General features: G+C 43.1%; 1 protein-coding gene and 1 pseudogene across 1 annotated transcript in view; both read left to right on the plus strand.

Annotated features, from left to right (window-relative positions):
• RGS7BP (regulator of G protein signaling 7 binding protein) overlaps positions 1-25803 on the plus strand; it is a 124264-nt gene that overhangs the window by 92991 nt on the left and 5470 nt on the right. Inside the window, exons 4-5 of the mRNA XM_062212235.1 lie at positions 14781-14928; positions 17900-17970. Of these exons, the coding sequence (XP_062068219.1) occupies positions 14781-14928; positions 17900-17970 (219 nt within the window). The remainder of the gene's footprint in view (positions 1-14780; positions 14929-17899; positions 17971-25803) is intronic.
• Positions 830-1774, plus strand: LOC133774448 (ER membrane protein complex subunit 2-like; annotated as a pseudogene).

Raw genomic sequence — 25803 nt, forward strand, 5'->3', positions numbered from 1 at the left:
AGTACCAACAGGCAACACTTGTCAAGGTTGAAGAGGTCCCGATTCTTACGGAGTATACCTACTGAAGAGAGAGATTGAAAATTTGAAAAATCCCCAGAACTAGTAAGTGAAAGGCAGATCATTGAAATGGAATGCATGATGTAATAAAAAATGACTGGGTGACTACTTTAGTTTTCTGAAAAGGTAACATTTAATCTGAGACTTGAATGACAGGAAGAAAACGACCTCATGAACATTGGCATCTGATGCAAAGGACCCAAGACCAGAATAAGCTTGAAAGAATGAAAATAGAACAAGTTTCTGTAATCTATTGTTTAAGGTTTGTATATTTATTTGAAAGGTAGAGTATCATAAGAGAGAAGAAGAGTAAGAGAGAGATCTTCTATCCTCTGGTTCGCTTCTCAATGGCTGCCACAGCCAGAACTGGGCACTCCAAAGCTAGGAGCCTGGAACACCATCCAGGTCTCCCACATGGGTGGCAGAGGCCCAAGCCCTTTGTGCCATAATCCGCTACATTCCCAGGAGCATTAGCAGGGAGCTGGATCAGAAGTGGAGCAGCCAGGATTCCAACCTGAGCTCTTACGGGATGCTGGTGTAATAGCTGAGCTGAACCCTAGGGACTTTCTCTATCGGTGATGAAATATGAAGCAGATGAACACATGAAAAGGCAATTTCAGCAATAAATGTTTATTGAAGGGAAAGATAAGAAACTCCATGAATATAGCTGGGAGAGGAAAGAGAGTTCCACTGCTTTCTTGCATATGGGGTTTCAACATCTTGTGTAGGGGTAAAACATCAAACATTCCTGCTGCTTCTGGGTTTTGGGAAGATGGCAACAATCTCAGAGCTTTACAACATCACTCGGGCAGACTTCTAACTCAGATAATGGATATAAATGGATATATGGAACTCAGATAATGCATATAAAAGAAATGTGAGAGAAAATGAGAAAATGAAGAGAAGGAAACTCACAAAAGAGTGAGCAAATTGTGGAAGTTGGAGAAGAATTAATTCATGAATATGCTTCTAAGCTTGGAGATGATAATTGGATCATATATGAACAGGTAATGATTGCAGCCCTAGACTATGGTCAGGATGAGTTGGCATTGTTTTGTCTTCAGGAGTTCAGAAGACAGATCCCTGGTGGTCACAGAGTCAAGTGATCAATGGGCATGAGATCTGAAGCCATGGAAAGATATGATGATGCTGTAGAGCTATACAATCAAATTTTACAGGAAGATCCAACTAACACTGCTAAAAGATTGCCATTCGAAAAGCCCCGGGGGAAAATGTGGAGGCCATTCGGGAACTGAATGAGTTTGTAGAACAGTTTGTTGGAGATCAGGAAGCCTGGCGTGAACTGGCAGTACTTCATATCAATGAACTTGACTATGCAAAAGCAGCCTTTTCTTTAGAGGCGCTTATGTAGATGAATCCACACAATCCCTTATACTGTCAGCAGTACGCTGAAGTTAAAATACCCAAGGTGCACTTGAAAACCTGGAACTTTCAAGAAAGTATTTTGCACAGGCATTGAAACTGAACAACAGATATATGAGAGCTTTGTTTGGGCTTTACATGTCGGCAAGGCATATTGCTTCTAATGCAAAAAGCAAGTGCAAAAATGAAAAAGGACAACATGAAATAGGCTAGTTGGGCAGCTAGTCAAATAAACAGAGCTTACCAGTTTGCAGATCAAAGTAAGAAGAAAACCAAATACTCTCTAAAGGCAGTTGAAAACATGTTGGAAACATTGCAGATCATCCAGTCTTAAGCTGTTTCACTTCCCATTCAGCTTCCTGTTAAAGCGCCTGGGAAAGCTGCAGAAGATGGCTCGAGTACTGGGACCCCTGCCACCAGATGAAGCTCCTGAATCCTGGCTCCTGCCTTCTGCCTGGCCCAGCCCCAGTCGTTGCCGCCATTTGGAGAGAAAACCAGCAGATGGAAGATATATATATCTCTCTCTCACTGTCCTTCCTTCTCTGTAACTCTGGCTTTCAAGTAAATAAATCTTAAAAAGAGTGTGGGGAGAGAGAGAGAGAGAAAGAAAAAGAGAGAGAGAGAGGCACAAAACGGGAAGACCATATGAAGACAGATAGCCATCCATCAGCTAAGGAGAGTCATCAGAATAAGCCAGCCTGCCCAGTACTTGATCACAGACATTTAGCCTCAAGTACTGTAAGGAAATAATAGTCTTTTGTTTCAGACCAGTCTGTGGTACTTCGTTATGGCAGCCCCAGCAAAGTCATAATCACAGAGAAAAGAGAAGTCACTCGATAAAACACGCTCACTATCCAACCTTCTTATTTCTGTAAACAATTGCTCCCCCTCTCAAACTCCAGTAGAAGCAGTGCACTTTTCCATGAGTGATCTCCCACACAGTCCCCCTACAGGCTCATGAACTGGCCATTACTCCTTTCTACCTTTCTCCTTTGCTTTCCCCAAAACGTTTCTTTATTTTTCTTTACAATTTGTCCTTATCGTTGTTTCTTCATTATCTTCTCTTTCAGTTCAGCTAAGTTCTTGCTATTAATATTAAAATATACTTACCACTCACTCTTTTTAAAATGTCCTTCCTCTACTAGCCCATTTTTTACTGTCAAATTATTTTTTTAAAAAAATACTATTTTATTTATTTGAAATACAGAAAAGAGCAATATTTCATCTGCTGAATCACATCCCAAATGCCTGCCAAGCCAGGAGCTAGGAACTCAATCCAGGTCTCCTACATGGGTGACAGAGACCCAGCTTACCTGAGCTGCCTCCCAGGGTTTTGTTTGGAATTAGGAGCAGAGTCGGGACCTGAATCCAGGCATTCCAATGTGGGATGCAGGCATCCCAAGCAGCACGTTAATCACTACACCAAATGCCTACTCCAATAAGTTTTGTTGTTGTTGTTGTTGTTATCTAAAATTGTATCTATTCTTCCCATCCAGTTTCTAAAATTGCCATAATGTGACATTCCTCCTGCCAAACTATTCCATTGAAATAGTTTAGTTTCACAGCACTAATCTAATAGTTATTCTGCTTTTAACCTTATGGCCATGTCCCATTACTTTTATGCTCTTAGCATGCAACTCAAATCTGTCCATTTCTCTCCTTTTTCATGACCACCACTCCAGTCCAAGCTACCATCACACAACTTCCAAACTACCACCACAGCCTGACAGCCAGGTTTCCTCCATCCTCTCTTCCCCTAACCCATTCCCCCTGCAATCAGAATGTGACTATACACTACCAATAATGCCATTTCATTTCCCATCCCCTGCCTCATTAAAACTCTAATATTGTTTTCCATGTCTTGGGTATTAACATGACCTTCAAGGTTTCATATACCATCAGAACCAACAGGAAGATTCAAATTTCCATAATTATAAATGGCTCTCTCTGCCTTCCCTCTCTTGAGTTCAGCCACATTTAAATGCCATGAAGTTGATAAACTTCCTTCTTCTGCAGACTTTATTCCTTACCACTGAATAGAACAAAGGCTTTCTGACCCCTCTTCCAGAATACTAAGGCTAGACTTATCTCTTCCAGTTGGGTTTCTTTTTTGAAGGACAGAGTAACAGAGACAGACAGAGAGCTATCTTCCAACTACTGGTTCACTCCCCAAATGACAGAAACCACAAACCAGGAACTCCATTCAGGTCCTCCATGTAGGTGGCAAGGGCCAAAGTACTTGGGCCATCTTCTGCAGGGAGTTGGGTCAGACGTGGAGCAGCTGAGACCAAACTGTCACTCATATGGGATGCACACGTCTTAACCCACTGAGCCACAATGCCGGCCCCAGAAAGTGGACTTAACAAGTAGCCTACATTTCCTGAGTCCTTGTCACAGTGCATGGAGTTTAAAAGTACCTATCAGTTATGAAAATGCACAAGAGTGAGAATCACTATTTGGATAAGCACCCAGGCGTCTGATGTAAACCTTGTGCATTTTGTTGTTCATATTCAGTCAGTATGAAAATGCCTGAAAGTTTGCATTATCCTTGGTGTCATAGCAGATAATATATCAGGAGCACAGAGGAAATTTCCCCCTGACATCAAGGAAATGATAGGGCAGTGATAGAGTTTAGCTCCAAGAAGAGTGGCTTCTATTGTTTTGATTCCTGGAGAAATGTACTTAAATGGATAAAATTGACTCTGCTGGATATTAGAGGCCAAATTAAGGATCCCCGAAGAGAAACCATCTATGGCAGTGCCTCCCGTGATCAATGGTAGGCTGAAGACAGGCAGGAAAGCAAGAAGGAATGGAAGGGGAAAGAAATACAAGCAAATATAAACAGGGTAAAGAGGATGGGAGAAATAAGAGATGAGAAGAGAAGAGGTCCCCAAAGTGGATGTGCTAAGGGACTCCCAGTACCAACCTCTGCCATCAGCACTGAGAACTCCTCAGACTGCCCCACAATCAAATGTGCTTTTGTTCCTCCGGAATGGTTGACCATTTCTCATAAACAAGAATAACCAGCCCTCTAATCTGGTATGTGCTCCATGGGTGATTTCCCTTAACTTTTTCCCAAACATGCCTGTTACATTATCCATAAACAGCCTAAAAATACATGGAAATCCCCAAAGAGCTGAAGGCAAAAAGCTTTGAAAAACCCTACAGAAAGTGGCCAAGTTTTTGGTGTCCTAGTTTTAAAAAGTGACAGGGTCAGCTTAGTATGATTTCAAGGTGTCTAGAGGCTCTCTTGCTCCCCTCTTTTTCCCCCTCCCTGAGCAAATATTTGTTCAGTGAGGCCTGAAATTGATTTTTCAGGGGACAGAGTGTTTCATTTCATAATAAGAAGTGATTTTAAATGCACTTTCACTCTTGGACAAAGCAAAACATTGACTTGAAGTTAGCATTTGGAAGTATGTTGACCCTTTTCCTGGAAGCTGGACAGGGAGCCCCCCTGCTGTGTGAGGACAAGTGCTCCATTCGGAGGACAACTGGTCAAAGGAGGGAAGCTGAGGACGAAGAACTCAGTGTGGCCAGCGTCCATGTTTGTGGAAGGCTGTTCTGCTGACTCCCTAATGTAGCTTAGAGGAACACCTATGAACTGACCCTGCTAACCTCTGTAGCCTTGTATCTCATAAGCAACAACCCCAATACCCTGCCTACCACACTGAAGGCACCTTGAACTACTTTAAGAAACCTTAACTTGCAAGTTCTCCCCAGTCACTCCCTCTGCCTGGGGCATATGACCCCATCCAACCCAACACCTGCAACCTATCCCTTCCCCTGACCCATTTCTGTGCTTTCTTTAGATCACAACTTAGATGTCCCTTCCTGCAAGAAGCTTTTCTGACCCTCTAAGGCTGGGCGGATGCCCACTCTGTGACCCTGAGACATTTGCATGCACCGATAATAGCATCAGTTCTATTGAGGGAAAGTTGCCCATTTTTTTATCTGTTGTCCTCTCTAGACTTTGGTCACCATGAGGGCATTTCCCATTATATCCCCAGCACCTATGACAGTGCCTAGAGCAGAATAAAGTTTCAATTAATGATTATAGAATGAATTAATGAATTATTTTCATTCTGCATCTTTGTCAAAATAGAGGGAATGTAATTAGAGGAAAAACTCATCCACAGATGGTGGACTGAATTCCTGGCCCCCATTTTCCTTCCTACTGAAAACCCATTGAAACAACAGAAAAACATATAATGAAAGGAATGAATCCATGTTAGTTCTTATGTTTGTCAAGTAGGGTAACTGCTGTGTGAAACAACACTAAATCTCAATGGACTACAGCAACACAAATTCATTAGTCACCCATGTCATACTCCAATGCCAGAGCTGGGACAGTGTTGCTGTATTGCTGTTTCCCTTTCCCGCATCCATCCAGTGATGGGAAAGACGGGGAGGGTGGGGCATGAGGAATCCTCCTGTAGGATTCCTAGGGGCCAATATGCAAGAGGCATATATCACTCCTGCTAAGAGTCCCTTGGCCATAAATGCCACATGCACCCTTCTAATTGTAAAAGGAAGATGAAACAGAGGGTGGAAAACACAGAATAGTCTCCTACATCCTGAAACACAAGGAAAGGTGATCAATAAATCATGAATTATGAAGTTTCTCAAAGCTAGAAACCAATTCAGATTAGATTGGTGAAATTATAGAGGATGCCATAGCAGGTTAAAAACAAAACTCAAAAAGAAACAAAAAGAGTCAGCAAATATAAAGCACAAGAAAGATTTCTGGACGTGTTGGAAAATTAATGTTTGAAACTGTGCTCAGGAAAAGCTAGGCTGCCCCACCCTGAGCAGCAGAGGCTCTCAGTGTTTGTCCCAGGAGGACAGCTGGTGTGAGTGTCAGGGCTGGGCGGCAAAGCGGCACAGAGTGGGAAATAGCTCTGAGCCTCCACTAGGACAGCCACGGGGGGGGGGGGGGGGGGGGACGAGCCAAGGACTGTGGGGATTTTTCCCAGGCTACATTGTTCAGTGTATCTCACTGGAGTAGGGATTCTAAACAGGAAGTTCCGTGCAGGCATGAGGCCCAAAAACAGGCAAGGTACCCAGGTAATCTATCATTGTGGATGAGAAACCCTTGCACCCAGAAAAAAACTCTAGACACACAATATGTCTAGCCATACACCCTGTCCTTCCCCCAGAAGTACAATTGGTAGAACAGTAGTCAGAGACCCTCAAAAACAAATCTGAGTAGATCCCCAGGAATGACCAGATTTTTAAGAGAAACCAATACTGTGAAAGGGATTTACCCAATGCAACAAACAGACATCTAAAACTTGCAGGATAAATTAAAGCAATGAGGGATTGTCTCTGTTTTCCAAGGCATTTGGTAAATAAATAAAAGTTGAAAAGAAAGTGTAAAGCAAAGGTGAGGCAGAGACAGCTCCCCCGCTCCCCTCCAGAGCAAAGTGTGCTTACTATTCAGTATCATGAAAATGCTCCCTTTTGGAGCAAAGGGAAGATGGGCTAAAAGACTCAGGATTCCTAAGCTCAGGTTCCTCTCCTCTCTGTCACACAATGCACTGTATGTGCAGATATTGCCTTGCCTTCTTGCATCTCCCTGCTAGAATTAGTACTCAAGGGAGTAACACAAATGCTGGTATGTGGTGAGTAATAAACTGTCTTTTGAATCTCATTTGAACTAAAATCTTCTTCCAGTATCTGTCAAACTGTGGCATGCTAACTTGCAAGTCGGGTAGAATCTAAGACTGTTTACTGTTCTTAACAATGATCATGATGAAAGTACTGAGAACCTGTAATGATGAACTGAAAAATCAAATCAAGTTCCTCGCCCAGAATTCAGCCCAAAAGATCAATATGGAACCTGGAAGATAGTTCAGAAATATGAAAGATAGCTCCAAAGACCTGAATATGAAATAGAAATTCTGAAAGATTGAGAGAATCAAGCAGAGTAGATAATTAAGACAAACAGGAAGATTTTCCCCAAAACTAAATAAAGAAAGTTAAATGTTGAAGATCATACTGTCTCAGTGAATCATCCCAGAGGGGAAAAGGTGCCTCTACAATGGTTGGCAGCAATCCCCTTAACAAAGCCATCGACACCTAACATCACCCATAATGGGACAAACTGCTGCATTTGCTTTCTGATATATTATGAAGTACACACAGTATCACTGCTATAATAACCTTGGCCAAAAAATGTTTACTTTGAGTCTATACGTGTGGAAACAATCACACAAATCCAAACAGAAAGACAGTCTGCCAAACAATTGGCCTGGACTCTGCTTTCAGAAATATGCAGGACGCAATAAAAAAAAAAAAAGCAAGGAAGTCGTTCTAAATAAAAGGAAAATAAAGAAACACTATAAATAAATGCAGTACATAGTCCTTAATTGAATTCTTTAAAACAGTGATATACAAAGAAATCAGGAACAATAAATAAACAGCATTAGGGCTCTGAGTCAGTAATAAGAGAAAACTTTATACTGTCAAAGTGTATTTAGTGGATGATTTTCTAGAACAAATGAATTAGCAAAATTAACTCAAGAAGAACAAGAATTTTGAATAAGTCATTAAGCCTAGGCAATACTGAAAGAGCAATCAATGATTTATCCCTTTTTATAGGTCCAAGTCCCAGATGGAAATAACTAATTACTTCAATTATAGTGGATTAAAAAATTTCTGGAGGGGATGGCATTGTGGCACAGTAGATTAAGCCTCTGCCTGTGATGCCAACATCCTTATATGGGCACGCCAGTTCAAGACCCAGCTGCTCCACTTCTGATCCAAGTCCTTGGGCCCGTGCACCCATATGGGAGACCTAGGTAAGCTCCCAGCTCTTGGCATCAGCCTGGCCCACCCCCAGCTGTTGCAGCAATTTGGGAAGTGAACCAGTGGTTGGTAGATCTCTATCTCTCCCTCTCTCTGTAACTCTGCCTTTCAAATAAATAAAAAAATAAATTTTTAAATAACTTCTGGTGAATAACAATGAAAGGGAACTTTCTCTATGAAGTACTAAGGCCATAATAATTAAAATATCACGCAATTGACTCAAGGATAAACAAATATTAATAAGAATAATAAGAATAATGTGTCCAGAAATAGAGCCACATTTATATGGGAACTTAATGTATTAAAAAGAACAGTCAAGTCAAAAGAAAAGTCAATAAGTGGTGTTGAATCCATTGGCTTTTCATTTATACACAATTCTAGATCTTACATCACACTGAACACAGAGGTAAATTACAGGGGCTGGTGCTGTGGCATAGCAGGTAAAGCCACTGCCTGTAGTGCCGGCATCCCATATGGGCGCCAGTTCGAGTTCCACTGCTCTGCTTTCAATCCAGCTCCTTTGATAATGCACATGGGAAAGCAGTCAACGATGGCTCAAGTCCTTAAGGCCCTGCACTCATGTAGAAGACCTGGATGAAGCTCCTGGCTCCTGGCTTCAGCCTGGCCCAGCACTGGCCATTTGGGAAGTGAACTAACAGATAGAAAATCTTTCTCTCTCTCTCTCTCTTTCAAAATAAATAAATAAAAGTTATTGGATATTATTTCTTTTGTATAAATTGTAGCATAAGCACAGACAGTAAGTCTAATCAAAGGCATTTTCTTTTTTTTCTTTTAACTTTTTATTAAACTATTTAGTTAGTTTTTGAGGTGAACAAATTTCATGTATGTCATATATACAGATTTAGCAGCAGGGTGATACCTCCCACCCACACTCCCACCCTCCCTCCTCCTTCCTTTCTTATTCTTTTGACTTTTACAATGATCTACTTTGTTTCTTTTATACTCATAATATTAACTCTACACTGAGTAAAGAATTAAACAAATAGAAAATAACCCTGTTCTTCAACAGCAGAGACAATGGCTGTAAACAATCAATAAATCTCAAAATGTCAATTTTGTTAATACACATTACATTTTTTTGTACTCTATTAGGTACCACAGATCAGGGACAACATATAGTATTTGTCTTGTTGGGGCTGGCTTGTTTCACTAAGTATAATGGTTTCCAGTTGCATCGATTTTGTTGCAAAAGACAGGATCTCATTCATTTATGACTGAGTAGAATTCTATTATATATATATATATATATATATATATATATCACAATTTGTTTATCCAGTCATCAGTTGATAGACATCTGGGTTGATTCCATACCTTAGCTATTGTGAAATGAGCTGCAATAAACATGGGGTTACAGAGAACTCTTTCATATGCTAATTTCATTTCCTCTGGGTGAATCCCCAAAAGTGGGATTGTTGGGTCACATGGTAAACCTATTTTCAGATTTCTGAGGTATCTCCATACTGTCTTTCACAATGGCTTGTACTAGTATACATTCCCACCAATGGTGGATTAGGGAACTTTTTCCCAATATCCTCAATAGCATTTATTATTTTTTTGGTTTCTGTATGAGGACCATTCTAACCAGAGTGAAGTGAAACCTCATTTTGGTTTTTATTTTCATTTCCCTATGGCTAGTGATGCTGAGCATATCTTCAAGTACCTGTTAGCTATTTGAATTTCCTCTTTTCTTTTTAAAGAATTATTTATTCATTTGAAAGTCAGAGTCACACAGAGAGAGGAGAGGCAGAGAGACTGAGAGAAAGAGAGAGAGGTCTTCCATCCAATGGTTCACTCCCCAATTGGCTGCAATGACCAGAGCTGCACCAATCCAAAGCCAGGAGCCAGGAGCATCTGCTGGGTCTCCAACGCAGGTGCAGGGGCCCAAGGACTTGGGCCATCTTCCACTGCTTTCCCAGGCCATAGCACAGAGCTGGACCAGAAGTGGAGCAGCCGGGTCTTGAACTGGCACCCATATGGGATGCCAGCACCTCAGGCCAGGCGTCAATCCACTGTGCCACAGCGCTGGCCCCTGAATTTTCTCTTTTGAAAAGTCCCTGTTCAAGTCCTTTGCCATTTCTTTTTTAACAGAAAGCTTTTATTTAATAAATACAAATTTCATAAGTACAACTTTTGGATTATAGCAGTTCTTCCCCCAATACCCTCCCTCCCACCCCTAAACCATCCCACCTCCTACTCCTTCTCCCATCCCATTCTTCATTAAGATTCATTTTTAATTATCTTTATATACAGAAGATCAACCCTATACTAAGTAAAGATTTTAACAGTTTGCACCCACACAGACACACAAAGTATAAAGTACTGTTTGAAGACTAATTTTATTGTTACTTCTCAGTACAACACATTAAGGACAGAGGCCCTGCATGGGAAGCAAGTGCACAGTGACTCCGGTTGTTGATTTAACAATTGACACTCTTCTGTATGATGTCAGTAATCACCCGAGGCTCTTGCCATGAGCTGCCAAAGCTATGGAAGCCTCTTGAGTCCACAATTGCCCATTTCTTAACTGGATTATTTGTTTTGTTGTTGTTGAATTTCTTGAGCTCTTTATCGAAACTGAATATTAATCCTCTCGGTTATATAGTTTGCAAATATTCTCTTCCATCCAGTCATTGCCTCTTCACTTTGTCGAGTGTTTCCTTTGCAGTGCAGAACTTCTTAGCTTGATATAATCCCATTTGTCTGTTTTGCTTTGATTGCCTCTGCCTCTGGGGTCTTTTCCAAGAAGTCTTCGCTTATGCCAATGTCTTACAGAGTTTTACCATCTTCTCCTCTAGTCATTTGATGGTATCAGGTCATAGATATAGATCCTTTTTGAGTGGATTTTCCTATTAGGTGTAAGGTAGGGGTCTTGTTTTCTACTTCTACATTCAGAGATCCAATTTTCCCAGCACCATTTGCTGAAGAGACTATCCTTGCTCCAGGGATTGATTTTAGCTCCTTTGTCAAACATTAGTTGATTGTAGATGTGTGGATTGATTTCTGAGGTTTCTATTCTGTTCCATTGGGCTACATGTCTATTTTTGTGCCAGTACCAGGCTGTTTCAATTGCAACTGCCCTGTAGTATGTCTTAAAATCTGGTATTGTGATGTCTCTGGCTTTGTTTCTGTTGTTTAAGGTTGATTTAGTTATTTGGGGTCTCTTGGGTTTCCATATGAATTTAAGCATCATTTTTTTTCTAGATCTGAGAAGAATGTTGTTGGTATTTTGATTGGAATTGTATTAATTCTATAAACTGCTATCAGTAGTATGGACATTTTGATGATATTAATGAACATGGAAGATTTTTCCATTTCCATTTTCTCTTTCTTTAATGTTTTGTAGTTTTCATCATAGAGATCTTTCACCTCCTTGGTTAAATTTATTCTAAGATATTTGAAATGTTTTGTAGGTATTGTGAGTGGGACTGATCTTAAAAGTTCTTTCTCAGCCATGGCATTCCTGTGTATACAAAGGCTATTGACTTTTTGTGCTAATTTTATATCCTGCAACTTTACCAAACTCTCTAATTCCTGGTATGGAGGGAGTGTTCAACATATGCAAATCACCAAATATGATACATCACATTAACAAATTGAATAAAAAATCACATGATTATCTCAATAGATGCAGAGAAAGTGTTTGATAAAATACATCTTTTCATGATAAAAACCTTGAGCAAACTGGGTGTAGATGGAACATTCCTAAACATGATCAAGGCAACATATGACAAACCCAACCCAGCATCATACTGAATGGGGAGAACTTGGAAGCATTTCCTCTAAGATCTGGAACCAAACAAGGATGCCCACTTTTACCATTTCTATTTAATATAGTTTTTGGAAGATTTAACCAGATCCATTAGGCAAGCAAAACAAATCAAAGGGACACAAATTGGAAAGGAGGAAGTCAAATTATCCTAGTTTGCAGATGGCCTGATTCTATATAGAGAAGAACAAAAGAACTCCACCAAAGGCCTTTTCTGCTAGACTCTACATATTGCCTTTGCATGTAAAAGGTATGAGAGGGACGGAGAGAGGATCCCAAGAAAGAACATAATATATCTTTGTGTTGTACCTTGTCCTTGCTGGAATAAAATTTTCACATTCTGTGTTCCTGAATACAGGACAGGGTATACTATGGCCCCCAAGCCCATAAATCAGAGAATTCTGTCTGCATGATTAATAGGAAATCTGCCTCTCCCCTTCACTGTTCAATCCATATTCCATTGGCCAAGGCATTTCAAACCTATGCGAGTATAACGGGAGCCACATGTGCATTCAGGTTGTCCTATCTCTCAAAGTTTTAAAAAGCAAAGGGCTGGTTTGGGGAGCCCCCTCTTGCCCTGCTGGATCTCCACCACCCTTGCTCAGACTCAAGACCTGAGGCTGACCCTGACCAGAGGTGAGTGGCAAATGAACTGATGGCATTTGCTGCGTTCTACCAGGAGGCCAAATGTGAATGCTTTTAAGAGGTCAATGTCCTCCAACTGTGAAGTGGTAATGCACAAAATTATGTGCTTAATTCATTTCCACCCAACAGCATACCATCAAATTGGAAAAACAATTCCTCAGGCAAACTCCATCTCCCAGGATCAATATGCATAAAATCGACAGAAAAGTGTCCAGATTTCTCATTAGTAAACTTGCTCTTGTGTATTGGCTGAATGTTCAGAGGTCCATTTCTACTGTGGTTTGATGAAAGGTGTAGACTTACCACTCAACTGCTTTTCTGTTTCCCCTTGTGTTGCTACCATATGAGTTAGAAGCTGCAGTACTGGGATTTTTGCTAATTCCCTACAGATCAGGACTCTGAAGAAAAAGCTTCCTGTTCCATTTTATTATTAATAGCCATCCTCTTCACAAGTTTATTTTTTAATGTTTTTTTTTAATGCAAAACAATCACACCAGGATTAGTGAGACTGAGCTAAGAGGTAATATGATAAAGCCTGCAATCTCATGAATATTCAATGATTTGGGTGTAACAATTTCTTAACAACTGGCCTAAAGCTACATTATAATAAAAATAAAACTGGATGAAAGAGTATAGGCCATGAAATAGAGGCCCCTTTTTTTCCAGATTGCACAATGGTACACAACAGCTTTGCAATTATATTTATATAGAGATTTTTGCGGTTGTAATCTTAAGACAGCATGTTAAGCTCCATGGGACAGATTCTGTGTCTTTGTTTCACTTTTGTATCTCTAGCATGGAGCCCTGTGCTTGGTACTTAGCTGACACTCAAGGAGTATTTGTAAGAGAATAAGTGAGTGACTGAGTGAATAAACAAAACCAGGTTTCAAACCCACTTCTCAGACCTGGTGCTAGGTGCCCCCCTGTGGATGCACAAATTATCAAAGCAGAATACAAGTCATTCACTGAATATACCTAGGCCAAGGGCTGTAACCTTTAGTTACTTTCATTTACATCTGTGGCTGAACCTGTTTGGAAATTCATTCTCAGAAAGTACAGGTTTTTTCACTCTGTCATGGTAAATCCAAGGCTTGAGGGTTGGCAGTGCATTTCTGTAAACTGCTACCCAGGACACAGCCCATCCCATGGCCCTTTACTTGATAACACTTTGTGATCACAGCAGACAGAAGGCCTGGATCCTAACTGCAGAGTCTCTCCTCATAGAAGGATATGCTAAAGGAGGCTAGAGAGCCAAAGGATGGGAAGGGAGATCCATGACCTCTGCTGTGGCTGAGAGAGCCAGTGTTAAGTATCAAAGAGAACAGCAGGAGCTCCCATTCTTCCTGCTGAGTGACACCTGCTCCTGGCCCTTATACCTGTCTGCATTTGAGGACCAAACACAGCATCATGTCACAGGCTAAATCGCCCCTGCCTCACTCACGTGATCCAAGGCACCAATACTCCATAAAAGACAGGAGTTTTGGGGTGGGCATTTGGCATGGTTAAGAAGCCTCTTGGGAAGTCCTCATCCCTCACTGGAATGTCTGGGTTCAAACCCCAGCTCTTCTTCCTGATCCATCTTCCTGCTAATACATTCCCTGGGAGGCAGCTGGTGATGACCTAAGTACCTGGGTCCCTGCTACTCACATGGGGAACTTGGGTTGAATTCCAGGCTCTTGACTTCAATAGCCCCAGATATTGCAAACCTTTGGAAAGTAAACCAGCTGCTAGAGAAGGTCTCTCTGTTGCTTGTTTGCTCACTCATGCAAATAAAAATATTTTAAAAGAGGCTTTAATTTTACCTTGATCTTTAGGTTGTATTGACCTTAATCACCTTAATCTATCCTTCCCAGTATGTTGTGAAAGTAAGTATAGACACACACACTAAATATAAATACATATATAAATTAAATATAAAACCATATATAAAATAAATATAAAATGCATATATAAACATGATTTGGTTACTCAAAGAGCTGTTAGAGTTAAAGGAGTATTTGATTCAAAGATAGCCAACCTTTGCAGGGACATCCTGGATACAGAATGTGCATTTATGTTGTCTTGTCCCCTTCTCTTTACCAATACTCCCCTCCTTTAGGAAAAGACATTGGTGGGGGAACCAAGAATTTGGACTGCAAAATTGAGGACAGCACTGAGACACCTGCCCTAGAGGACTCCGCCTCATCCCCTGTGGATAGTCAGCAGCAATCCTGGCAGGTTTCCACGGACATTGAGAACACGGAAAGGTAAGTGGGAAGTGACCCTGCACAGAACACCAGTCCTCCTCCAGGCAGTGCTCTTCGGGGCCACCAAGAGTCAAGCTTTTTCTATTTCAGATTCAGAAGAAACAGGGGTCTCTTTGATCTGCCAGAGCATCATGGTCTGGTGGGAGCCTTGGAGACTGGCATAGGGTCAGTAGTCCCAATTCCCCAGGGGAACAATAGCAGGACCTACAGAAGGTACAGACTCCCAGGCCTCTGCTTATCCCAACACATGGCACCCCAAGGGAAACGAAAACAGTGTGCTTCCTTGCAAGGGAGAAAGTTGGATCCACATACTGTCACACTTGGCTGCCTCCCCAAATCTCCATTTGTTTAAGGGAGAAGATACTTCCAGGAGGTTCTAGGAGTTCAGGTAGGTAGAGTGGCCCACTTAGCTGCTTTCTGAGTTCTCTGTGCAGTCCACAAAGACTTATTGACAGAACCTCTTTCCCTTACTCTTCCAGAATGGAGCTGATGGCCCCTTAGTGGTCACAGTGAGGCAATGCACTCCGAAAGTGGCTCCATTCTAGACGGAGAGCTTGTTTCTTGGGAGGAAGACATTCTACTCAGAGAGTGATGCTAATTCATTTGGGAAAAGGAAGCAATGATAGCATAACAGTAAATGCTTTGCTGTGAGGTGGAAAGAGGAAGCCCTTGTTCATGGATCTTCACGCTGATAGCTGTGTCCTTTGCTACTCGTGCCCTCAGAGCTGGCACAAAACAGCTGAATGAATACCAGGCAATTTCACCAAGTTCCCCCAAGAAGGGGGTGTGAGTCATTGACAAGATAATGAGCATTTATTTTTTTATTTTTAGAAGAGTAACAGCCAATGGCATTTATTGCCATTGTGGTTCTACTTTCAGATTGTAATATTATTCTAAAACTAATTACCAAATTTCTGTGTTTATAAAAAATTGGAGCATGTGGTAATTATGTGCTATTAATAAAACTTGGATTTTGTATAAGCTTGAAAACCCAACAATTCAAACAATGAAGCTGTTTAGCACAGTTTGAAGGAACTATAGGCAAATGATGCAGGAGTGATTTACCTTAATTTAAAACATAGAAAAGTCTTCTTTGGTCACGGGAAATAAAGATGGGCCGAATGTCACCGGCAGGGCAGACTGTGAGCAAAGCTGTTTTCCTTTTCAGACACTTTGCTCCACAGCCACCCCCAAGTCTTGTGAGCTTGAGAGAGAGCAAGCCTGGGGATGGCAGTGCTTCTGGGCAGCTTGCAAATCCTCGCTCTGGTCAGAGAACTGGGAAAGAATAAGGGAAGTAGGCAGAGTAGCCCTGGCCTGGGACATGGCTCTCTCACTTCTCCCTGGCTCTCTGTCCCTGAGAAATCAGTAGGTCTCTAAGTGGGGGGGCACATCTGAAGCCCCAGGAGGGCTCTTTAACAACACTGATGCCTGAACCCTGCCAGAAGCCAACTGAATCAGGCTGTATGGGAGAGGGGCCTGGCCGAAGCTGATGCTCCAGGGTAGCAGCCTTGCCGAGATCTGGTGCTCTGTGGGGACGCCTTGCTTCACTCCCCGTGGTGCATTCCTGGTCCTTTCCTGCCCATCCCATCAGCCCAAGAGATCCTCCATGGAGCCAGAAGTGCCCCCCTGCACTCCTGGAGGGAGGGCTGCCTTCCCTCTCACCTGGGCCTCGTGTGGTCCCCTCAGACACACTCAACCTCACACCCCACCGTGGGAAAGTACTCCAAATGGCCTCCAGGCTGTCCCCACAAACCCCCTTTCCAATCAGCTAATTTTGAGCCTTGAGTTCCTTTTCACTTCACTTGAGGAAGGCGGCAGAGCCCCCAGCCTCCCCCAACCCAGCGGGCTCAGAACATGCTCTACAGAAGAGAAGTGGTTTGTACAATGGGACTGAGGAGTTTCCTTCCTAAAACTAAATGGTACCTGTCTTTCTTCAAATGCCAGAGGATAATAAGTGAGTGGATGGAGCATCTTCAGCTTTAGGATTATCTTCCCCAAAAATGTGTCCTTATGCCAGTGGTGCCTGCTGATTCCTGCCTATCCTAGTGTTAACTAAAAGATGGAACTGGGTTTTTGCACCAAATTATATTTATTGTTGTTTGAAATGAAACCTCCACCACATCCCAGGGTTTCCCGAGCACTACCTGTGGTGCATGACCGTGGATACGTGGGGGAGCTGCTAGGATTAGAAAAGGAGAACGCTGCCCCTCTGCTAGACTTGAGCACCTGGACGTGGCTCCCTGCTCTACAGCTCTGGCCTTTACAATCCTATGAACACTGAGCGGGGGAGGTGCAGGAAGTATGAGGTGGCACTGCCTGAGAGGACAGGGGCTGTAGAAGGGTCAGCTGTCCCCAGGTAGTTCCTCTCTCTCTCTCCCTCCTCCCCCGCTACTGCGACCCCCTACCACCACCACCTAATTATGAAGAACTCTTATCTGGAAGTTTTAGAATTTGTTATTCTCTCCCGTCATTCTAAGTCCATCTAGAACGTGTTGGCCCTGGTGAACGCTTAACCCCTGTGTTACACGGAATTCCAACCACAGGAACGAGGGACAGAAGCAAGTACACGCACATGGCCACCACAGCCATCTGACCCTCCAGGTCCAGCAGCACCACCGCCCAGCCTCGGCTTTGCCTAGCACAGCTCGGGCTGCGTGTCCCTGGCCTCTCCCTCTAGATCCGAATACCATCCTCACTGCCGAGAGGGCTTCTCTGATCTCAGCCAGGTCCCACTGGAGGTAAAAACGGGGGCTCCTACAGAGTGCCCTGCGGAGTGTTGGTAGAGTAGTTCTCAATCCTTCTGGGGTCAACCGTCTTATTATTATTTTTTGCTTGTAAAAGCAAAATAAATTCAATATTTGCCTACTGGAAACTAAAGCTTGTACAATGAGGCACAGTTGACTCATAGGAAAGACAGATTTCATTTTGAAAATTTACAGCTCATCCTTCTTTATTTTTATCCGATTTGCAGAGACATGCGTGAAATGAAAAACCTTTTAAGCAAACTCAGGGAAACTATGCCTTTACCGCTGAAAAATCAAGGTGAGTCGTGATTTCTCTTGGAGGCAGAGGATGTTTTCAATGTGATAAGCTGGGCCCCAGCTTTTGAGAATTTGAAGGAAGTATTTTATGCAAGCACCAAGCACCCCTTGTCTTCCCTCTAGAAGACAAGATAATGAGACAGGAGTCCCTCAGGTAAACACAGCTTTGTTCTAAGAGGGGCTGAGATACAGTGACCTCAAAACAGACTCCCTTCCACTGGCCCTGTCACACGCGTGGCGGGCACTGTACCAGATACAGCAAATGTAAAGGCACTGGAGACAGGTCTTTCAAAGGAAGATCCCTGCCATCTACAAGCTTAATTATCTACGAAAAGCAGGAATAATGACCCATATGAAGACTTACACTGAGTGACCATCCTAAGTGTTTACATGTATTAGCTGTATTCAATTAATTCTAATAACAACTTGCAGGGGAGATGTTGTTAGTGTTCTGCAGTATGCGGGAAACTGAGGCACAGAGAGACTAATGAACTTGGCCAAGGTCACACAGACTGTGAGTAGAAAAACAGACGTGAGCTCGTGCAGCCCATCTGCAGGGCTGTCCTTAGGGAGGCCACGCCCTGACCCAGAAGTGGGAGGGGATACTCGCTAGAATGGCGGAAGAGCTTCCATATGCATCTGTGAACTGTTATATTCCCGGGATACAACACGTGTCTGGGCCACAGTAGAATAACACCTGGCATAAACAACCAACGTTTGCTAAATCTGCACGCAGCTTTGCAGCTGCATGGGCTGACGAGATGTAAAAGGACCCATAGCAAGCTTGTCGATTAAGCGTGTATGGCCGGAGGGCGGGGAAGGGCCTTCGAGGGAGAAACTCCTCTCGTTCGCACCGAGCAAAGCCTGGGCGGGCGGGAGGACAGGGTGCTGCCTGCCGAGGAGTGAGGAGGAGGACGCTTTGGCAGTGGAGCTGAAGCGCCTCTTGGCTCAGGGAGCAGCTTGGCAGACGGAGGAGAGGTGGAAGTGCGAACAGCAGGCAACGAGGTTGAGCAGGAACGTGGCCTGGGCTGTGCGAAGTGGGGAGAGAACATCAGAGGCAGGGGATGTGGCACACTAGGTAACCGCAAGTACCCCAAGAAGGGCCTGGTCACCAAGGCAAACTGGCTTGAGCCACGGGGACAGCGCTTTGCAGTGTTTTGTGTTAAGACAGTAGACGATGTGTTGGAATGATGAGAGATTGCTCTGAGCACGGCATAGGAGATTTGTTGCTAGGAAGAAGCATGGTGTTTAGGACCCATGGCTCTGGATTAAGGCTAACCTTGGTTCACATATTAAGCTGTCCTACAGCTTTGTACCCCGGAACAAGTTGCGGGAAATTTCGATTTCTTCATGAGAACGGGATCCGTGATTGTTGTCAGGATTAAATGAAGCAATGTGTTCTATGCCTACCACCCAGATGACAAAAGCAGATGCTGAACAAATGCTTTACTGTTACTGTTGTTGCTGCTGTATTATTAGTACTTACTGCCTGTCTCTCCCGACTTGGCTTAAGAGAAGCCCAAGGTCCCTAGCTCCAGCAGACTGAGGCTCCTTGAAAAAGTTCATTTAAGATATGCAGTATTAAAAACTGATGGGGTGAACATTTGGCAGAGCAATTAAGATGCCAATCTGGATGCCCGAATCCTACATCAGAGTGCCTGATGAAAGTTCCAGCTCCGCCTCCAATCCTAGTTTCTCGCTAATAGCAGCAGGTGATGGCTCACAGTAACTGGGTTCCTGCCAACCGTGTGGAAGACTCAGATTGAATTCTAGTCTCCTGGCTTGGACCTGACCTGGCCCTAACCACGATGGGCAGTGGGTAGGAGAGCTCTGTCTGTCTCTTGCTCTCTCTGCCTTTTAAATAAGTATTAATTTGCATGGATAATTATGCATGGATTTCGAAACTCTTTTGCACAAAAATTCTCTTTGAATTCCATGGTGCCTTGAGATTTTTGAGGTACCCTCATATGTGTAGCGTGTCTTTGTAAGTTTGGTCTGGAGCCTGCTGTTCAGAGCACTGGCCACAGGACTTGGGATTTTGTGCGCATGTCCGAAGCTGTCCTCAGTGTCTTGATAGGCTTAGCAAGTCCCCTCCCCATCAGCAGCTCGCGGGCCTCTTGCTGCACCTCACATCCAGCTGCTCAGGCTATGACTGCTCAAGGCCCTCCAGTCTGAATTCCATGGCTGTGCACGCCCTGTAACCAAACCGTCCTAACATTCTCTTCACACTTAGTCATGATTCATCCAGCAGTTTTCGAAGTATTCCTTAATGGAGCAACAAATTCCATTTTGTTTACTTGATAATTTTTATAGTAAAAAGCATAATACACGTATACTTTGTGTAGCTTTACATTACTTTTATAAATAGATAAGAATTGATTGATAGTTTTAAGAATAAAATAATTTGATGCTGATACTTCAAAGGAAAACATGAATAAAAAGGGAATAGCCATTCAAATACATGATACCCTGGTTCCAAATGGGAAATAAAAAGGAAAAAGCTAGAAGATGCAAGGACTTATTCAGAAGGAAGAGGTGCTATGGGATTTTAATAATCAAAATATTGAGGTGAAGAATTGTAGGAAATTCGGGTTTCTTCAGGTTTTGGGGGAGAAATAAGAGCCCTTAGCCTGCGAGAATCCATCTCTGTTCTCCACATGCATGGTTTGTACTCAGGCATGGTCACCGTGTACTGACCAGAGGGGCAGGTGGGCCTGCACTGGAGGGTCCACTGGGGGCCTCAGGGCAGGAGAGTGGGTCTCTTAGGGTCCTTCTGGGAACTTTTTTTGGAGCATATAGCACCATTTTAATGAAAAAAAATCAGCCAGATTTCTTTCTCTGACTGCATATACCAAGATAGATAATAGAGGCTTACCTATGACCTTGCTGGGATTTTCAGGTGATTTATTGTACAAGTCTTGGCTAATATATGTAAGAAATGGAACAGGGTGAAAAAGTGGGAAAACTTATTCCAGTTCTTTTCTGTAGGACCTTATTGTCAAAACATGCTTTTAACTGGATTAAAACCATGATAGAATGCCATCTGTTTCCTTTTTGACTTCTTATTTACTTTCAGTTTTTATTCCATTTACATGTGTATTTGGAACAGGAAAAGAAAAAGGAAATATGCCACTTCTGGTTCCTAATGTTCGCACCTCAAACCTTGACTTGTGAAAATCCCATCGGGATCAGAATCCCTTCTTCTCCAGACTCCATTGTAGGACTTGACTCAGAAACTTCCATGTGTTTCCCAGCATTTAAAGAGTTAATCTTGTCTTCTCCTCCTTCCTGCTGCAGTCAAAACTTGACAACAACAGTTCACTGTACATCAATTTTCGGTGGAAAAGTGAGGAAGACGGCCAAGGGCAGGGATTGTAACAGTTATTGACGATGCCTTCACTTTAGACAGGGTCTTTTCTTGCCCACTCTTCCAAGAAGGGGCACAAAGAGTGAGCCCCCTTGTTGGGCTGCAGCTCCACATCAGGCTTGGGGCAACGTGCAGGTCTCCTGGCCCTCAGCCCACTGTTCCCTCCACCGCCCAGCCCCCCTCCTGTCCTGCATTCTGGGTCACTGGCAGTGCTGTAGGGAGCTCCCTTAATTATGATAGTCTTGCTGTGTCAAATGGATTACAAATGGAAGCACCTGTGGAGAGCCCGCAAGGTTCCTGACAAAGACTAAAAGAAGATGGGAGAGTGAAGGACAAACATCTTCAAAACGCACACCGTTATGAAACAAAACAAATCAGCAGAAATAAATTGAGCTGGAAAAACCACTTCACCTTCCCCAACATTCTGACTTAATGAATGCTGTGGAATGTGCTGGTATGCTCACTGTTGTATAGAATTCGATTGTTATACCATGCATGAGAACCAGTCTGGAAGTAGGCTAGTCAGGAATTGAGTGTGTTCCAGAATGAGTCCCCTCTTGTGGACAGTACCACTCCAGACAAAAGTGGTCCTAGGAACAGTTCTCCTAGTCTCACACCCCCATCCACTCCAAGCCTGTATGTACCCTCATATCCAGAATCAAACTGGCAATGTACAACAGAAGTGTTCTTAGATATCTAGCTAAAGAATACCAGGTACGTATGGCACCCTCTAGTCTGAAAATGACCTTTTAGGGCCTTCCCCCAGGACCTCACATGAAGATTCTCCTTGCTATCAGCTGATATCTGAAAGTTATTCTACACCGTTTCACTGGTACCTATACCTGTTGTAATCTCTTCAACCTTCAGTCCAGGACTCAGTGTGACACAGTAATCCCTCGCTCTCCTCCAATCTAATCCAGTTTCTTAATGCATTACCCTGATTATGTTAAACTCCTACTCACAACCGTTCAATGTCTGTTCACTACTTAAGGGAAAACAGACTTCTTGCCCCATCATCTGTTGTCCCGATTATCATCTAACATGTGATGGCCACCTACGATGTGACAGGTTCTGTGCCAGGTGCTGGGATGTCTTTCCTCCCCCTAGAGACTGCCCCTCTCAACAGGACAAAATTGGATGAGAATCACTTGGGAAACGTTTTCAACTGGTAAGAGAACCTGCCTCCCCTCAGAGAGTAGGGTGAAGCCTTCTGGTTAGGGCTTGTGAATTCTTAAGGTGACTGTCACACATGCACACACACACACACATTGGAAAGACACAGAAATTAGTGCTTAAAATAATACTGTAATAGTTACACACAGATTGCCACAAGGACATGTTAGATTCTCCCCACTCCAGACTTGAATTGAAAATGGGGGTTATTAGGAATTGCTTTTTGGAAAGTATCTCAGCTGAAACTTTTTAGGATGAGTTACCCAAAGAAAGAGATGGAAAAAACAAAGTCCAGCCAGAAAACTCTGGATGTGTGAAGGTACATGGGAAGATGATAGGGCAGGACATTTTTATAAACAGAGGCATAAGAGAGAGACAAGAACAATAGGTGGACAGTATCATCAAGGCCCCAGTGTGTCATGGTAAGGGGTTTGCACTTTTATCCTGGAACCACTAGAAGGATTCAGTTGGGAGGCAAGTGCAGTTATCCAGGTGAAATGCTTAATATCTGAACTAAAGCGAGTGGATTAGCGAGGAGGGTATAATCAATATATATAAATGCATTGTATAGGGAGAAGGCAGAAGCCAGGATGAAACCCAGGTTCAGTCTTGGAAAGTGAAAGTAACGATGGTGTTAGTCACGAAGAGAGAACAGAGCCATGAAGCAGAGAATGACTGGGGTTTGGGATGAGGGGGAACCTTCAAGAGCAATGCTCAGTAGTTAATAGTGCAGCGGTGAGCCGTGACCCAGGAGGTCTGGGAACAGATGTCAGCATGGCAAAGAAGGCACACAAGTGGTTGAGAACACCCCAGGGGAATACCTACAGGGAGGAGTCCTACAACAGCAACATGTGAAGTTTGAGGCAAAAGGAGATGTTTCCAAAGGGCCCTAAGAAGGAACCCCAGAAGAGCATTGTGAAATAAGTCAACGAAGGCTACAAGGAAGGAATGGCCAATAGTGCAGGGTGGGTAAGCCCCATAACAACCAACAGCATCCACATGATTTAGCAACAAGGTCATCACTGGTGGTGTTGGCAGAAGCAGCTGACATGGAATCTGGGGTATATAAATCTGGCTGAGGGAGGTTGAGGTCTGGGTGGGAGATGAAGAGCTGGGGCCACAGGGTAAATCGGTTACCACTTCTATAAAGAATGGCTTACAGAGTAGAAGGGAGGCAGCCTGGGATACAGATAAGCACTAAGGGCTGTCCCAGTTGCTCATAGAAGGGATGGGACCATGGAAGACTTCAGAAGCATGGAGTAACCAGAAAAGACTTTAGAGATTACCATTTGTCTAAGGAGGGAAGACTTCCTGAAAAGAAAAAGTGGAATGGGTAAAAGCAGTGAGGAAAGAGAAAATACGGCGTATTTAGGGAATTCTTAGTTTCGTACCATTCACTCTTCCATAAACCCTTTATTCCAGCTAAATGGGACTGTTTACTTGGACCCAAATTAGGCTGCTCTGATCACTTCTATGACTTTGTTTGCAATGTTTCCTCTATTCAGAATGCCTACCACCTTCCCCCAAATGTCCAAGTTCTCCTCATTCCATCCCTTGGACTCAAGCATGAACATCAGGACCTCCATGAAAATTCCAGAGATGTCTTATCCTTTCTCCTCCAAATCAGAATGGCCTCTCCTCTTCCCACCCCCATACCTGAGAATTCTTAGAGCAAGATATTTGGATCTCTTACATGGCCTTCCTAATGGAGCTTCATTGTTACTCCTGGAAAGATCATTGAGGTCAAGGATGCTCTTTCTATTAAGACCCATCTTGGTGTTGCCCTCCGTCCCGAGAGCCTTGCACTTAGCAGGTCTCTCATTGCTGCTGGGGCCATCTGTGCTGTATCAGGCCCTCAGAGGACACTAGTGCAGTATTTCTCTCTCCTCCTTCTATAACAGAAATCTGCAACAGCAGTTCTATTATAAGTGCTTCTCTTGATTATACCTGAGAATATGGCTGCAAGCTCATTTGCTCTTTTTCATGTCCTACTTTTTTCTCAACATATCATGTTTGAAAGAAATCTTTTATTAGCAAAAGAAGATTGAGCAATAGAAATGGCATATTGTATCGTGGGACTCCATCACCCATGGCTTTAGCAGCAACTAAGAATTAAATAATTGAATGATTGAGGATTGAATTTACTGATGGCTGAATTTCCTACTCTTGTCTCCCTCCACCTTTCCCTGTGTTTTCTTTCCTCTCCCCATTTTTCATTTTCACATTTAAAGTTGTGCAAGTTTATAGTTTTTTGACATCATTCACTTTGGAGAAAAAGATGCTATGTCTTAATTAATAAGCCACATCCAGGCATTCGCAATCCAATCAAAGATTTCCCAACAAGTTCAAGTGAATTAGCCCAGAAAATTTAGGATGCATGGGAAAGCTTTTCATTTGGCTCACATTCTTTCAGCAGCCCTTCACTTCAGAGACAGAATTTCAGTCAACGTGGTGAGACCACTTTCCTTGGAGCTGAAGTCACTTCAACCCATTCCAGGCATACTCACTGCTTGGTGAATTTCAGCATTTACTGCAAGTGTCTGCTTCCTATGGTGTAGGAAGCTGCTATGAATTTCTGCTAAGAAATCCAGAGCTTTTGTGTCACTTCAGACCTAGGTGATGATAGGCTTGCTCAAAGCTAGGCAAGGGTGTCACAAATGTGCAACAAAGATGCCCCACACCAGCAGTTATCCTCTACAGGCAGCCTGCTCTTTGCACAATGTCTCAGCACTTTCTCATCAGTTCTCACACTTCTCTTCACATGTGAAATTACACACAGACTCCCCCACACACATGCACACACACAGATGCATACAAATGGGGGTTCCAAAAGGACATAGAAAATTAAAAGATAATGCAAATTTTCCACGACCTTCTTGAAAATCCTTTATGTATGCCCTCATACATGCATGTGTATACATACACACAAAGGGGGCTGAGAATGTCAGTAGCATAAAAGGCTATACTATGAAAAGATTTTTAGAGTCACTGTAATGAATGAGAGTCAGTCTTGCTACTAATCTAGCAACACCTGTAGAAAATACCTGTATGCTTTTAAGGATTTTTAAAAAGAGGGTGACACTAGGCATATGACCGAGGCATCCTAGTAGCTAGTGAGTAGGGACCAAGGATGCTACTAAACATACTGCCATGCTCAGGCAGCCTCCTCGAAGAAGAATCTGATCCAAAATGTCAACAGTGCTGGAGGTGAGAAAACTTCATTCAAAGCACGGTGGGTTTTTCAAGCCACTTCACAGAAGGCAGGCTGCTTGGTCTGGATCTCACTCGTGTACC

This window comes from Lepus europaeus, chromosome 15 (genome assembly GCF_033115175.1).
Source record: "Lepus europaeus isolate LE1 chromosome 15, mLepTim1.pri, whole genome shotgun sequence".
Taxonomy (NCBI): Eukaryota; Metazoa; Chordata; class Mammalia; order Lagomorpha; family Leporidae; genus Lepus; species Lepus europaeus.